The sequence below is a fragment of the Tachypleus tridentatus genome, chromosome 13 (assembly GCF_004210375.1).
Source record: "Tachypleus tridentatus isolate NWPU-2018 chromosome 13, ASM421037v1, whole genome shotgun sequence".
Classification (NCBI taxonomy): Eukaryota; Metazoa; Arthropoda; class Merostomata; order Xiphosura; family Limulidae; genus Tachypleus; species Tachypleus tridentatus.
In genome coordinates this window covers 157,564,069-157,581,852 of record NC_134837.1, presented here as the reverse complement: position 1 = coordinate 157,581,852, position 17,784 = coordinate 157,564,069, and the positions used below count along the sequence as shown (strand labels likewise).

The 17,784-nt window shown below is 32.0% G+C and overlaps 1 protein-coding gene across 1 annotated transcript in view; it reads left to right on the top strand.

Moving 5' to 3' along the window:
• The window catches only part of LOC143238836 (uncharacterized), a 41,746-nt gene that overhangs the window by 611 nt on the left and 23,351 nt on the right, over positions 1–17,784 (top strand). Inside the window, exons 2-4 of the mRNA XM_076479407.1 lie at positions 6,444–6,943; positions 9,401–9,469; positions 13,212–13,326. Of these exons, the coding sequence (XP_076335522.1) occupies positions 6,544–6,943; positions 9,401–9,469; positions 13,212–13,326 (584 nt within the window). The 5' untranslated portion in view covers positions 6,444–6,543. The remainder of the gene's footprint in view (positions 1–6,443; positions 6,944–9,400; positions 9,470–13,211; positions 13,327–17,784) is intronic.

Sequence of the window (17,784 nt, the reverse complement as noted above, 5' to 3'; positions counted from 1 at the left end):
CTTCTTAAGCCTAGATTTTCAAGGCTGTATTGGTATATTTTAATGGAACTTGTAATTAACCACTTTAGACTAAAGTCGAGAGTATTTACAGCTTTTTAAAGTGAGAGGTTACATCTCTTATAGACTACCTCTTTCAGTACTTGTGCTAAACTGCATACAGTATTATAGTCTTTGGGTGTTTTTTATTAGGCTTAAATTAAAGATTCAGTGTGCATGATAAGAGAAGGACATAGTAATTATGTGAGTGTTTCTTTATAAACACTGCTGTTAATATGGATTACAATATTAATGTAATTTTGGCCTTGACATAAATATGATCTCGCTATACTTTCATTTTAGTCACCATCAAGTTTAACTTTTCAAGAAATTTGTAATCTTGATCTGCTAGAAGAAATTTTCCCTTATTTATATTATTATTAATTATGATATTTATTTCAAGAATTACTTACCATCTGGATGAAGGAAAATCTTGCACTTATATTGTCAAAAAGTTTTTGAGGTGCCACACATGATTAACAATCACATTGAAAGGGATTGAGAAAGACTAATTGGATTGCAATAGGGTTTTAGAGATTTTGAAAAAAACTAACGAATTTGCACACGATTGGATATCAAAGTAAATAATTAGTAGATTAAAAATAAAAGTTCAATTATGTTAATAATTAAAAACAATTAAAAATCTAACATGTACATCATCATGCAACCTTCCACTTGGAGCAGTATTAACAAAATGTCAGTAACTGATATCAAGTTATTGTTTGAAACTGTATGAAACCCCTCTCAAGGTAAGACAAAATGTGTAAATAATATCCATCAGTTTCAAACTCTCACAAATATGTCACAAATTATGACATGAATAAATTAAATGAAACTTGTCAGCAACCAAATGTTGAAAGTGAAGTATGAGCTAACCTATGAAAACATAGAAGAGGTTTTATAGTCACATTGTTTATAAACTTGAAATATCATGATTGTGAGATATGCAGCAATAGTAACCTCTATCTGTTCTGCTTCATGTCATGATGTAATTGATTAATCATTCATACTACTATTATCATAGACTATTGTAGCCCCCTTTCTTTCCCTCTGGCTACACCAAACAATACAACATACAGCAAATTGTTGTCGTGACAATATATTGGCTGCTTATGCTTTATTATATGATGTAAAAGAAGTTGTTGCCAAACAAGCATATAATTTGTTTACAATCACCATTCATCATTTTTTGATAAGCTGTTGATTCAGTTTGGGTACACACATCTATGTATCAATTTATGTATTACACACCAGAAAGTTTGTATGGCTTTTAGTCAACAAATTCAATGGATAAAAAGATTATAAATGGTTTTAAAGTTTTATTTGTGTTTTTAAATGGCAAATGCTTCAAGATCCAATGAAATTGTTCAGACCAAATAAGAGCATGAAAAAAAGCTATCATTTGATGTATTGCTGGTCTAACCAATTTAAATCAATACCTTGTTTTGGTTTTAACATTCATTACCAAGTAATGGAAGAAAGATTTAGTGATCATAGATACTTTTTTTTTTTTTTTAAATGCAATTCACGAAATAAATTTTGCAAACTCAGCATGTATTAGAACTGTAGACATTTTTCATTTGCACAGTATTTATTATTTTGTTTGAGAAGAAATTTGAGATTTACATAATCACAACTGAATTTTTTGCATTTCCATACTTCCAAAGCTGAGCACTATAATTCTCATAGACTCCCTAATGGTTAGGTGGTTAGATGGAGTATAAAGCAAGGATTCTTTAGTGTAATCTACTAGGACTTGACTTTTGTTAAGAATACTAGTGAGGTGCCTCAGACATCAGTGCTGTTGGCTTTGCTTTTTCTTAAATGTAATAGATGTAATGTATATATACACAACATTGCCAAAGTATGTAAACACCCCTTCTAATTAGTGGGTTCAGTTATTTCAGCCACACCCATTGTTAACAGGTGCATAAAATCAAGCATACAGCTATGAAATCTCCATAGACAAACATTGGTAGTAGAATGGGTCATACTGAAAAGCTCGGTGACTTTCAAAGTGGTAATGTGATAGGATGCCACCTTTCCAACAAGTCAGTTCATCAAATTTCTGCCCTTCTAAAGCTGCACTGATCAACTGTAAGTGCTGTTATAGTGAAGTGGAAACGTTTAGGAGCAACAACAGCTAAGCCATGAAGCTTTAGGTTGCACAGTCTTGCAGAATGGGACTACCGAGTGCTGAAGCACATGGCTCCTAAAAATCATTTATCCACACTTGCAACACTCGCTACCAAGTTCCAAACTGTTGCTGGAAGCAACGCCAGTACCAGAACTGTTTGTCGGGAGCTTCATGAAATTGGTTTTCATGGCCGAGCAGCCACATACAAGCCTAAGATCGCCACGTGCAATGCCAAATGCCAGCTGGAGTGGTGTAAAGCACACCACCATTAGACTCTGGAGCAGTGGAAATGTGTTCTCTGGAGTGACAGATCACACTTCACTATCTGGCAGTCTGAAAGATGAATCTGGGTTTGGCAGATGCCTGGAGAACACTACCTGCCTGAATGCATAGTGCCAACTGTAAATTTTGTGGGGGAGAAATAATGATCTGGGTCTGTTTTTTATTGTTTGGGCTAGGCTTTTTAGTTCCAATGAACTATGCTACAGCATAGAATGACGTTCTAGAGAATTATGTGCTTCCAACTTTGTGGCAACAATTTGGGGAAGGCCCTTTTTTGTTTCAGCATGACAATGTCCCTGTACACAAAGCAAGGTCTATAAAGACATGGTTTGCTAAGGTTGGTGTGGAAGAGCTTGACTGGCCTGCACAGAGCCCTGACCTCAACCCTATCGAACACCTTTGGGATGAACTGGAATGCTGATTGCAAGCCAGGCGTTCTTGCCCAATATCAGTACCTGAACTCTCTAATGCTTATATGGCTGAATAGGAGCAAATCCCTGCAGCCATGCTCCAAAACCAAGTGAAAAGCCTCCCCAGAAAAGTGGAGACTGTAATAGCAACAAAGGGGGCACCAACTCCATATTAATACCCATTGTTTTGGAATGAAATGTTCAACAAGTACATATGGGTGTGATGGTTGTGTGTCTACATACTTTTGGCCATGTAGTGTGTGCATGTGTAAAATATGCATTTTGCATTGTTAGAAATAACCACTTATTTGAGTAGAGCTTGAAAGATGAAAATAAAAAAAGGGAAAATAAAAAAAAAAAATTTATTATTTAACAGGGAAACTGTGAACACTATGAAATTAGCCTAAATACTAAATAAGAAATCAAATCCTTATAATTCGGACAGTCAAATTGCACATCTAAGTGAAAGGAAGTTAACAATACATTACATGTTTTTGATTGATCGACCAGCATACCCTGAAGAATTAAGTCGACATGTAACATTCCAGTAGTAGCCATGCACAACTTTCTGTGCCACTCCTTCATTCAAACAGCACTGTTCCTATTTATTCTTCTAAGTAATGGATTCATTCTATGACCTGTCAATAAATGTTATTCATGTGGGCCTCTTTTCACACAGATCAGTTTTTTGTGACATTACAACCACTATAACTAGTTGGGGAGAACTGTTTATATGTGTACATTACCCAAGCAGATTCTGCCTGGTTAAGGCTATCATTACCTTTTAATGGTGGGAAAACGGATGACAAGGTTTCGATGCTAATCAGAAAATGACGGATTTACAGGTCACTGAAACAGTTTTTAACCTTGAGATTGAAGAACTAGGTTATGATATCAATAAGTTGTTCAACAGCTAAATTCTTTGATATACACCCAATAAAATATTTTTATAGTTGTAAATTGAGAGCATTTCTTTCAAACATCAAATATTATAAATATTCAGACAGGAAATAAAAAAAAGTAGAGATAAATATTCAATGACATTTGGTTAGGAAATCAAAAACAAGAATTAGATTATGAGTATTTACTACTAGTATAATAATACATTATGTGTATAAGGGTGAAAAAAAACAACTAATAATAAAAATAACAACAATGATGTATACACTGCTGGGCAAAGTCTTAAAGCCAATGAACATTATGACAATATGCATTTTGCGTTATTAGACTCAACCACTTATTTGAGTAGAGCTTTGAAAGATGAAAATGAGAAAGGGGAAAATAAAAATAAAAACCTTCTTTAGCATTTAATAGGGAAAATGTGAATGCTATGAAATTAGCCTAAATACTAGCTGGTCAAAAGTTTAAGACCATACTGAAACGAAGTGTTAATCAGTAAACACGTAACAAAATTTAGTCATTTGTATTCAAGCATTAGCGTTGTCAACATCTCCTGTGTTGCATTGGGTAAAAACATGGCAAAGGCTAAGAAGTTGACAGAGTTTGAATGTGGCAGAATTGTCGAGCTGCAAAAGCAAGGTTTCTCTCAATATGCTATCGCTGGTGAGATTGGGCATAGTAAAACGGCTGTTGCAAAATTCTTAAAAGAATACGAAACAAGAATTTCAAGGGGTCGGCTCAAGAAAATTTCACCGGCGTTGAGCAAGAGAATTCAATGAGTTTTCTGGCAAGACGCCAACTGATCATTGAACCAGATTAAGGCCCTTACGGACATGGAATGCAGCTCAAGAACAATAAGATGGCATCTACGAGAGAAAGGTTTTAAAGACCGTAAACGTCTTCAAAGGCCACGTCGCCTTCCACATCACAAAATAGCTTGGTTAATCTTTGCTGAGAAGTACCAAACATGGGATGTAGAAAAGTGTACGAAGTTTTTGTTCTCTGATGAGAAAAAATTTAACCTGGATGGTCCAGATGGCTTCCAGTGTTCCTGGTACGATAAGGATATCCCACTGGAGACATTTTCTACATGACACAGTGGAGGAGGTTCCATCATGATCTGAGGTGCTTTCTCCTTCCATGGAACAATGGAGCTTCAGGTTATACAGTTGTGTCAAACAGCTGGCTACATTGGCATGTTGGAGAGAGCATCCTTATTGTGTGAAGGCCCTCGATTATATGGAAATGGCTGGATCTTTCAGCAGGACAGTGCTGCAATCCACAATGCTTGCAGGCCTAAGGTCTTCTTCATGGCAAATAACATGATTCATTTGGACCTTCCAGCATATTTGCCTGAACTGAACCCCATTGCAAATGTTTGGGGGTGGATGGCAAGGGAAGCCTATAGAAATGGATGTCAATTCCAAACAGTGCCTGATCTTTGTGAAGCCATCTTCACCACTTGGAATAACGTTCCAGCCAGCCTTCTGCAAATGCTTATACCGACCATGCCAAAGCAAATGTTTGAAGTTATTCCCAATGACGGCCGTGCAACTCACTACTGAGACCTCTTGTTGGGCATTTCCTACCCTCTTTAGGACTTCTTTTTGGTATGGTCTTAAACTTTTGATCAGCTAGTATTTAGGCTAATTTCATAGTGATCACATTTTCCCTATTAAATGCTAAAAAAGTTTTGTTTATTTACATCCCTCAAAGCTCTACTCAAATAAGTGGTTGAGTCTAACAATGCAAAATGCATGGTTTTCTTCACGTTCATTGGCCTTAAAATTTTGGCCAGTAGTGTGTGTGTGTGTGTGTAATATGTATGTATCTGTGTATGTGATAGAAATAACAAATACAATGTGGCATCATCAACTGAATGTTGCCACAAACACAAATGAATAAAATAATTTTACACTTTGTGTATTTAAAGTTCAGACAATTAGAAAAAATAACTAGGGTATATACAATAACCATTTCTTTACCACAGAACACAACTTTAAATAAAAGTGCTCTTCTTTCAACAAGAACACAACTTTCACTAGGTCTTTATTCGAGTGTTTCAATATGTATAGTACTAAAAATTAGAGTTCTTGGTTATTTTTTCTATATAGGGTGCCACTTTTGACAAATAAAAACATTACATTTTATAGCAGAACAATCTGGGCACTTTTCATTGCAGTATTTCCCAGAAGAAAACTTTTTCAATGAGGTATGAATACAAGAATAGGAGGTGATTGTGTTGGATTTCACTTGACTATCCACAATACTGATATGATATAGAACTGTGATTTGTTTGTGGTGTACTATGAAAATAATAAAATGAAAAAACACATTTAAGACTTTGAAAGATTTAGTTGTCCAGTTTATGTTCTCTGTAATTGCATACTGTAAATAGAACAGGGTCATAAATCTTGAACATGTGCCAAAATTTGAGTATTGGTAACCATTTATAAAATTAATTGAATTAATTTACTATAACACCGATCAAAAAAAGAATATGCTGTGCAGAACAATTCATTATCAGTCTTAAGCAACTAGTTTTTTGGTAGGTAATTACAGCTGCTTTGGTTACATTAGACTTACTGACATTGACTTAAACATTTTGATAAATGAATTAATAAAATATAACATATGTTTATGTATACTTTTAACCACTATTGTTTGCCAAAATTCAGATATTTCAGTGTCAAGACATTGTTTACACTTCTCCAAATGGCTGTGTGTATTTAAAAGTATTATACAGAACACACCAGAAACCATGTATTGTGGTTCAACATGAACAGATCTGAAAGAGCAGGTAATGTACATGTGCCTATTTCTCCATCTGTACTTGCCACTAGTGGTTTAATACTGCCTGTGCAAGATCATACACACCTTCCTTTATATTGTGCATATCAGTGGTCTCAAGCCAACCATTTTGATCGATATCCAAGACCATTGCTGTGTGACCGACTGCAGAGATTACCTCCACCACGTTCTTTCTTTGCTTCAACTGGATCAACAAATGAGTTGAATTCTACTTTACCATATACGCATATCAGTGATCATAAGGAAATGGATCTGAAGCAAAAAATTCATCAGTTGGAGAAGAATCTGGCCTTTGTTAAAGAACAGCATGCTTTGGTACTGCATAGCTTACTTCAGGAAGTAGAGGAACTTAAGGAGAAAAACAGAGGTAATGGATTTATTTGAGACATTTTTAGGAACATGTATTTGCAAAATGAACTACATATGCAGAGGTGACTATTACAAAATTAACAGTTCAGGATTTTGCAATGTTATTTTGAATTTCAAAAAGAAATTTTTATAATTTTTTAATTATTTTGTATGATTAGTTTTGGTATTTATCTTGCAATGTATATAAGGGGTAAATTAGTGTTAAGATTTTAAGGTTTAGTTCTGTATGGTTATTTGTTATTGTTTTGGTTTTTTTTTTGCATATTTAGTTTTTTTAGTAGCTGTTGTTTCCTATGCAAAGAATTAATTGTACTTAAATGATTTGTATATGCTTATACAGTGGTATGTTGCCACAGATGTCAGATGTGGTGTCATGTGCATAAACTTTTATCATTTGTATTATTGTTTCATGGCAAGTTCTTTACCTTTGGGGTGTGCAATGGTACCATAGTTAAACCTTTGACTGGAAGGACATTAGAGATCTTTCCAAAGATAAGTATTTATGGGAGTAGATGAAGCATAGCTACATGACATAAAACTTAAATACAGATTTGGTATTTTTCACAGAATTGCTAAAACTTGCATATCAAGGTAATGTTTATATATAGTTTGGTCTGTGTATAGCTTCTTAGAGTATGTGGTATAAAATTGACTTCTCATTTTTCACAAAAGCTTCACATTGTAGTAACTTCCTAGAATGTTCTTTTGCTAAAACTTCTGTCTCTAACCAGTTAGGCTTTATGTGTAAAAGATAAATTTTAACTTGTTTTTCAGCATTTTGTATTCTTCTGGAAAGTTTATAAATAAACATTTTCTGAGATACTTTCACTTGTTAAACTAATTCTTATTCATCTCCCTTGTTCTGATATTTATCTTTTCATGGATACATCATCTGTTGCTTAAGTAGTGGTTTTCAATATTGTTTGGACTCTGGAAATTCTTATTAAGTTTAAAGTTCCATTCAGTACAAGACATGAAATTTACTTAGTGAGCCACCACTTTTCAGTTTCTTTATGTTATCCATTACTATTACATATTTTTCAAACTAGACTATTTATAAGAACCAGTTGATAAAACATGAATCTGCACAGGAACAGTGTAGCAAACGGTAGATTTCTTGGCATTTGGAAGATGTTTGTACGTTATTTAACAAAAGGATATATAGATCAAATAAGCACAATAAAAATTTGTTAGAAATTAAACATTTAAAATAAGTAATATATAAAATTATTCTTTTGACAAATTGTTTTTTACTCCTTTGGTCAATGCTAGTGTTTTTCCAAAAGTATAAAATCATATATGGTGTTACTTTGTGAAATGCATGAAATACAAATATAACTAAGTCACTCAACAGAGCACTTCATCTGCTATGCAGCATTAATCACATTTGGCTTTCAGAAAATACAAAAATGTGTTTATATCTATCATTATGAATAGACCCAGATCAATTTTAGTGGGACAATGAAGAATATTATACATGTACTCGCCAAGATCCATTAAAATCCAATCATTTTTGGCTGAGTTATACAACATAAATAGTGTGAACAAGAGCAGTTGAAGAGGTTAAATCCCACACTGCTCCCTTTCAAGATAGTTTAATGTAAAATGTTACCCTCAAAAACTCAATTTTTCTGAGATTCAGAATGATCAATCTGGATCATTTTATTTGTATTGTGATGACAGTCTCAACCATAATATGCTCATGAAATTTGGTATGAACTTGGTCATAGTTATTAATCTCAAATGGTAAATTTTCTATCTCCCCATTATAAAAAAAATTAATCGCAATCTTGATTTGGATCTAGAACCCATTTGGGGAGGACCATCCCATAGTGGCTTCCCATATTGTGTAAAATTTTCATGTACATCAATCTATTAGTTTTCAAGATATGCTTGCAGAAACACACAAACACATATATGGACCCAGTTGTAATATTGTTACTCTTCTGGGGATGAGGATAGAAATTGGTCCTCGTGCTAACAGGTAGAAATTTCTTGGAGCTTTGTAACCTTGACTCTCCAAAACTAATCTTTAAGTTGAGTCATAGTCCAAATGAATACAAACTTTCACCCGAATCCGTTATATTGTTTTTGAGAAACCCTGATGACAAACACATGTAGGGTTACAAAATAATCTATTCACCTTCTGTAGAAGAGGTAATTAATGTTACTGATATACACTTAAAACATGAAAGACTAGATGTCTATAAAGTGCAAAGCAAAAAAATATAACTTGTTATTAATAATGCAAGTTTTCAATAAAAAATACTTCATACAAGTTTATTAGGTTATTTACCATTAGCATGCATATATGTAAAAATTATGAATAATGTTTTACTTTAAAACATGACTTGGTATACTGTGTAGTAGGTTTACTTTGAAGTTCACTCTAAATAGTTAAGGCAATTTATGTTTTAATTCTCATGTTTTCTAATTTCATTTCATTATATTTTAGAATTACAGTTTCAGCTCACAATGGGTACAGATAAAGAGTCAAAAAGTGCACAAAAATCATGTTGCAATGGTAAGCATGACTCGTTAATTTCGTTATTCCATTTATGTCTTATAACTTGCTTCATCAAAATTGTTTATTTTTTCACTTGTGCCATTTAATTCAAATGTATCTTAGTTACCTGACTTCACTGATTGTAACAACTAAGAGAACTTTATTTTAATAGGAATTGCATAACCTTGTATTATTAGATGGTTGAATTATTAGAGTGAAGTATTGTTGGTAAAATAGTGGTTTAATTTCTTTATAAAATGTTATTTTTGAAACTAAATTTTCAGTCTATAATTTGAGGAAAGGAAATGACAAAGTAGAATAGTAAAGTATAACAATTTGTTTAAACTAAACTCTTGGTTTATTTAAAATCAAGTTTCATTTATGTAAAAATTATATATTCACAATTCCATATACCAGTTTTTAATATAACACATTGTAAAAACATTTTGAAAAATAGCAAGACTGAAAGTTAAGAATTTAAGTGAAATAGCATGAAATTCAGTTTTAAAAAATAGTTTTAATGTTTTTTTGAGACCTTTAAAATATTATTTCTTAAAGGCTCATTAAGATAAATAAAAGTTAAATTAATACAAGAAACTTCAGTGTGTTCTTCCACATGTTAAAAAAAATCTTTTTCAAATTTATTTCATGCAAAAATGTTTTATATAACTTTATAAATAAAATTAAAGATAAATTGCAAAAGTACCAACATGCTCAGTGGCAGGAATAAAAGTTTAATGGTGAACAACAGAAAAATGACAACAATAAACATGTGATGTGTGTGTGTACAGTAACAAACATTTAATTCTTGAATGTCTTAGAATGTACATCTCCATATTCTGAACAAGTTAAAATATTAGGTGCATAAATTTTAAATGCAAAGTAAAAGTTAAAAAATAAATTTATAGGATAGTGCAACTGTGATAATGTCCTACAATTTATTATGAACAGATGTAGTTATTTAAAGTTGGGGTCTCATTTATACTAGATACTTTTCTTAATTAAAAGTTTGGTATAGAAAAATGTTTGGATGTATTTTAGCCCATTCCTAACCAAGATATTATTGTATGTGAATTTTTTTAAAAATTTCTTCTAACAATAGCTTCCAAAAAGGTAGAAATGTCCTAATACAGATCCATAAAACATTCAATGGCAGTATATAACTCAACCCATGCTGTTTTGCAGAAACATAAGACTGCCAGTTTTTAATTCTGGAGCAAATTTTTGTAAAATCTGATAAATGAAGGGAAAATGGGCTTGCCTGTTTAACAAAACTTTATCTTGGACAATTGGCAAGAGACTTAAATTGATATATTTAGAGAATGTGCATAGCAATGAATATAAAGTACAAGGTTGGCTCCAACAAAACTAATAATTCCCTTTGAAGTCCATTTAAGGTAGTGGACACATTGAAAAGACTACATAGACTTGTGAGAACTTCTTCAGAGCATCAACATATTTGGAAGTTATAGCTTGTACAGTTGTTTTAAGATGAAACTCAGACTTTTTGCACTTTAATATCTTGTTCAAGTCTGACACTGAGAGTTTCCATTTGCTGGGTGATCAGTTGCTTCATCAGCAGTGATGCTATAAGCATCTAAATTAGATTTTTATAAAGAATCAACTATATGATGTTCTTTTAATATGATGCAAAGATATAGATAATTTTTTTTGTACATTCCTTGAAGTACATTTCCTTTGTATTGTGCATTTTTCAAATTGCATGTATGTAGTCTTACTTATTTAAGAAGACCAATAAAATTGGCTTTTTTTTAAGGAATTTTTAATGAGTACACTGTTGCAATTACTTTGTAAACACTGTCCATGATGTTTACAAAATACTATCAGTTTGGTGATGGAGTGTAATAGCTTTTAAATTTCATCTATCCATAGTGCAGAAGAGTTGTATTTAAAGTCACTATGCTTTGAATAATTCATGTTACTGGCAAGAAATAAGCTTGTTTTCAAGTGCATCTTTGGAGTAATGAAACCTTTCATAAATGTTACTTTTTAAAAGAGTTTGAATTAACTTACCTAAGTGTTGGAAATTTTTGTCACTGTAATTTCTAAATAATAGGCAAATCTGATAGAAAATTCTACAATAATTTCAAATGTATATTAGCTATGGAAATTCTATGAACCAAGTTTGGTAAAATGTAATTTCCTTTAACAGTTTGGCTAAATGGGGGCAAATTTTTCTGATGGTATTTATGGTACATTCCACTATTCTAATTTGTCAGTATCCAATTTTGATTCATATTTCATGATATGAGCAACATCTAATTTTTATTCAGTTTATTGCTTGTTGAGTTAGATTTTTCATCTGAATAGTGTATGAAACAATAACAGAATTTGCTGTAGATTCTGGTATTGCAGGTACTGATGCCAAAGATTCTGACATAAATTGTACTATTGTAGAGTGCTTTGACATAGAGAATTTGACCTTGAAGGCAACAATGTATAAAGAGCTGAGTTAAAAACAGGAAATACTTTGTAGCTGCAGTACTTGAACTTCTTTTGTACAGGATTATAATAAATTAATTTTGGAGACCTTGAGCATGGTAAAATATAGTGGAAAGGGTTTGACTTCCTGAGTCCAAATATGTAGTTAGATCTCAAATTGTCAAGAGAAGGAGCTATGAGCTAAAAGTTGTTTTATGTGAGAAGCTCTTATCTATAAATAAATTAATGTTTTTCATCTGTGATGCATTGCCTTTTATGATTTTAAGACTACTTGATCTAAGTTGCTTCTTGAGAGAACAGAAGAAAATCACTGAAAGGAAAAGCAAGTTGCATATAAAGTGGATTTAACTTATTTTGTATGAAATTGGTGATTAATAGTTTGTTTGTTTGTTTTTTTGGTTTTTTAAACTACTTGATTATAACTTTGGTTTTGCAAAAAAGTTAATTTTATTTTACACCAGTAATCATAGACACAGTGAAACTGCATGTGTTTTCCAAATCAAGACAAACAAAATTTTTACAGTTGTATGAAGTAACTTCATAAGAAAGTTTGAAAGAAGATAAAAATAATAAATTTAAATGAATAACACAGGTTAGCTTTTGTGATTGTTTCTTAAATATTAAAAATATGTTTAAATGTTTGCCAATTTTGAAAACATTTAATTTTCTAAAATATGTATAAAGTGCCTTGTTGAATCTTTTGTAATGTATTGAAAGTCCATCTGTAGTTTCAAACTTTCATCCAATAGTTGTTTCCTAATGCAATTAAACATACTATACAATGGTTGCTTCACATAAATGTACATGAACATCTGAGAGTTAAATCACTATTCATTTAAGATCATTGTTTTAGGATTAGATTGACAGAGCAATAAATGAAATTATGTAGAGAAAAACATAATTAGCAACTTAATGTTATAATAAACTTCCTTTAACTTTTAATGATAATTTGTGGTTTGTTTCTCAACATGTTGAGATATTTGTTGTTAATCATTAGATTAGATGTGTAAAGACACTTGGTTTTTAAAATCTAAAATATGCTACTTATAATAATATCTCCAATTCATAATTGGAAATCAAATTGGTAAAGATTTGTTCCAAAATTGAATTATTTTCATGAGCGATTGGTCTAAAGCATACAGTTTAACAAACTTTTCAGGTTTTTTATATTTAATGATGTACTTTATGATCTTGAAAGTACTTTATTCTTTAAAATACTGATGTATAAAAAAATTTTGTGATCTTTTAATGATTAGATGTTTGTTGTATTGAATGTAATATTTCTTTGTTGTTGCAGAAAGTAGAGCAAAAAATGAAAAATTAGAAAAGGAATTAAAGAAACTGCGCTCTTCTTTAAAAGATGCTCTAAAGTCTAACGCTGCTTTGGTAGCCCAAGTGGAACTGTTTAAACGGTAAAGCTTAATTGTATAGTTTTATTTATTTGGTTGTATGTACTTACATTAAATCTACACAAAATCCAAGTAAATATGTAAGCTATTACGTAAATTAATGTTCTTAAAATTTTCACCAGTATCGTCTCATTGTGTTTCATCACATCTTTGAGTAGTTGCAATCCATTTGCTATGATGATCATTTAGTGATGGTCCTTTTCAGTAGTATTTTTATTTCAGATAGTATAAATCTGTACTGAAATAAAATGAAAAAACTTTACATTTAATTTGCACATTGTATTTCTTTCCCAGAAGTGATCATGCTTTGGCACATGATTTTGTCTAAATTACTCATTAACATTTATTTGACATTAAAATAAACTTTAACAAGTTCAGTTAAGTTGCTTAAAATGAAAGGGTTATTCAAGGTATCATAAAATACCCTAAACCACAATTACTATAAGACCTAAGTTGTCCTTTAGTTCTATGTTTGGGTAAATTTATAAGAATAATTCTTGGTCAAACATGATTAAGAATTTCAAGTAATGAAATGTTAGTTCAGACATGCAACTCATCTCTCCATGAAACATATAGCTGATATCTCGCACCATTATCAAAAATATTTTGTTTATGTATCAAGCCTCCAAACTAAATGAACACCCATGTGTACAATAATGTCCTGTAGCAGTGTACCCTGCAATGAACATGGGTATACCTCTTGATCAATAGGAGGTAACATATCATATCTGCTATGCACAGTATTCCTCCTGAACACTTTGTTTATACCAAAAGATCATTTGTCTCCTCAACACTACCATGTTTATTTTGTTTTTTTCATTAAGATTTACAGAACTTTTGTTTATTTTTAAATTTTAGTTACATTCAGAATGATGTTTCTTACTTTTATTTTCTTGACTTCAAGAAAATTTTTTAAATTGCTTTTACTTATAGCTTCTAATGCAAAGTATTATGTTTTCTACATTAATTTTATTACTTCTTCTATCTTCCAAATCATGACATTCTTGGACATGTATTCCAGAATATGTGATAGGGACTATTCCCATAAAAAAAAAAAAATGCCAAAAAAACATTATCATTACTCCAGTATTTGTTTTAATAATTCATCAGTATGAAAACGACCAAAATCATTGTACCAAGGAAATAGTAAACCTACTATAAAGATTAATTAATATCGCTAACTATGTGTTCAGTTTCATGGATCTTGGAAACTACAGTTTTCATATTCACATTCCTGAAACATACAGAGGTTCTGAATTTCTTCCATAAGAATTATTTTTTTTTTAACACACACAGTAGGCTTTGTTGAATTGTCTTAGTTCAGAACCCCAAAATGAGCTTTATAGCATCCTCACCAAAGCTTCTAATATATTTTGTGTATCTTCACAAAGTATTGCAAGCTTTTAATAAGCATTAAGTGTTTTTGTAGACTGTCAGAATTTTTAAAGAAGTCTTGTCTCTAAACATTTCCTGATGAATTTGAGGTCAAAGGTTGACTGCTTCAAGTTAAGTGATTTTCATGTTCAAATTGAAAACAAGTTTCTTCATCTCTGAAATCTCAAATTTCATTTGTCATTTCTAACACCTCTTAAATAAATTTCAAACTTTTTTCAAATTTTTTCAGTATAACTTTGTGTTTCATTTATTATTTTCTCTACTCTTAACTCTATATGAGGTCAGTCAATTTGACAGATCTTGTAACCACCATAAAAAAAAAAAAAAAAAATTACCATTTTTTTCTCTCTAGAATGACTTCATATTGAAAACTCAACATCATGCATCTGTTTCTACTAAAATTATATTGTTTTTTGCTCTTGGGACTGGATCTAACAATTTCTCACATAAATTGCAAATCATTTGGCAGTTGTATAACTTGTACTGTTGAATTACACAACATGCAGGCTATTTCAGGGTTTGCTTTTTTCTGTCTTGTCAACTGCTGTTGAAACTTAACCATACATTTTTATAATAATGGTACTAATGAACTAAGTAATAACTTGTTTAATTAGATCATGCACCTATGAACACATTATAATAATGTAAAAACCAGGCAATGTACCTAATAATCATAACTTTTCTAGCTATCTAAACATGTGATAAGAGCAATTAAAAATTCGACTAAGCTTTTTGATGTAGTTTTTGTGAGAAAAAAGTTTAAACTGGAAGCAGAATAAATAATTCTCTGTACAGAAAACAATGTAGCATCAAGATGTAATTAAAACTTTGGCTTTTTATTTGTTACAAGTAATATGATACTAAATGATTGGCAATTTGTTAGAGGATGTAACAGAGGTCTAATTTTCTGGTTTATTTCTTTGTAGCTAACTAAGATTGAAGGTGAAAAATTGTCAGAGAGCAAATGTCAGTTCTCATATTTGGGGACTGTGTTTTCAATGATGCCTTTATAAATTAAGAACCTAAAATGTATTAATATTTGGATTATTAGCTACATTTTGATACCATGTTAATTAAGTATATAACCCAGTAACACCTTGTTACATGTAAAAAGCATGCCTGTGTAGATAGAGTTAAGTAGCAACTGGAGATACTCTAACAGTGAGAATGCTACATCATTGTACATCTCATTGTTGATTCTATCATACATTTTTCATCTTGGACCCAGGACTCATGATATCCTGGTTGCATAACTTCTGAGACTGTTTTGACTTTAGACATCTTTGACCAGGTCTTCCTTCAATCTACCTTTACTTCTGATTTTTCTATCCTTGATGAGGATCAGTTAGCATTTATCTTTGTCTCTTTGCTGCCCTGATAGCTTAGGTGTATAATAGTTGTTCTTTTACTTCAGTTTCTTCTTATTGTTATATTAGTTTCTTGCATGCAGCTCAACTGGTAAGATTATTTTTCACTTTTTTCTTCCCTCACCTGATTATTGCACTTTGTTCTGTCTCTTGATGTTGATACTTAGTTATAACATCCTCCATGAAGTTAAGACTCCTTTATACCCTGCAGTTGGGATTCTTACTCATTTCTTGAACCATTCCTTAGCGTAAAATCTATTCCTCCAAATGTGCAGATTTTTTCTCCTTTTATTGTTGTTACTACTGTTATTATTTTTACTTTCTCATCTTTTTAGTTTGCTGTCCTTATTACTCTTTTTCTTCAGAAGCTCTGCATCTCTACCTTAGGAGCATCATTTTTGGGAGGTCTGCAGATACAACCACCCCTTCCAAGTTTGAGTAATGGCCCTCAAATATCAGTTTCTTTGAGACCTTTCTGATTAGGCTAGATTAATGTGTGGAGGCAAATTGCATACATGTGTAGGACTTCCAGGTGAATTGGGGGCAGGTACACCTGTGGCCAACTTTCTTCCCCATTGCCTTTTGAGATGTGATGTTCTTCCATTACCCTATCAGCTTTACTGGGAAAGGTCACCCTAACATTTCCTTTGTCATAACCCAGTTCACTTTATTTCTGAGTTGTGCTTTATCAAGATGCCTACTTTCTGGAGTTAGGATTCATCAGTATCTCTGGGAAGATACACCCTTTTGACAGACATTTTTGGCCTAACATCATTAGGCTTAGTGCTCCATTCTTTATGGGATAACCCATAACATGTTTTAAGAAAACCCTTGGTTACAGGTTTTTATCTCTTTGGAGCATCTCAAAGTTGTCTATTTACAGTTAACTTCTAAAAACTTTCACATAGAGAATACACTCATTGGGTCTTAATTTTCATGACTGTATGGACATTTGGCATCCACTAGCTTTGTCTTGGAAGGTGTCATTATGTATGACCTTCCTTCTCCTTTAGAAATCTACTTGTATGGAGTAAATGTTCAGGCATCTAAGACACTTTTGTTTCTTGTTCAATATTTAATTCACTATAGAGTCTAATATTTTATTTTCTGGGTAAGCTTAATCATCTCTTGCATTTTTGAGATATTGAACTTCGAACTTCGTGGGGTTTCCTTTTCTTTTATGCTTGAGGTTCTCTTTTTCTCTTGTGGTGCTTCTTCAGCAAGACACATTCTTTTATTTCCATTTTAGAAGATTCTGTCAGATCAGTGGAATGTACTATATGATCCACTGTCTTATCTTATTTTTCTACCTCCTTATCTTTACTTTGCATGGTAGTGGTGGTTCAGATATTTCTAAATGACTCTGCCTCTATCTTCATCCACCTGCCTGTACATATGCATGTTCATCTAGAATGGTAGGGTATGGTTCTAAATAATGCCCTCACCATTTTCAGTGTTTGGTTTCCTGTGGAGTGATCTTTCCACATCGGTGACCTTTAAGTTAGGCAGTTCAATAGACCCATTAAGATTTTTTTTTATATATATATATATTTGTCATCACATCTTGTTTACATCTATTTAAACACCTCTACTGTCACTTCTTGTGTCATTTGACAGGGGAGGAACTCACTGTAGAGTTCTTGGTTTCCTCTTTTGGCTCGCAACAACACCCAGTTATTGGTTTTCCTTGTTCTGAAAG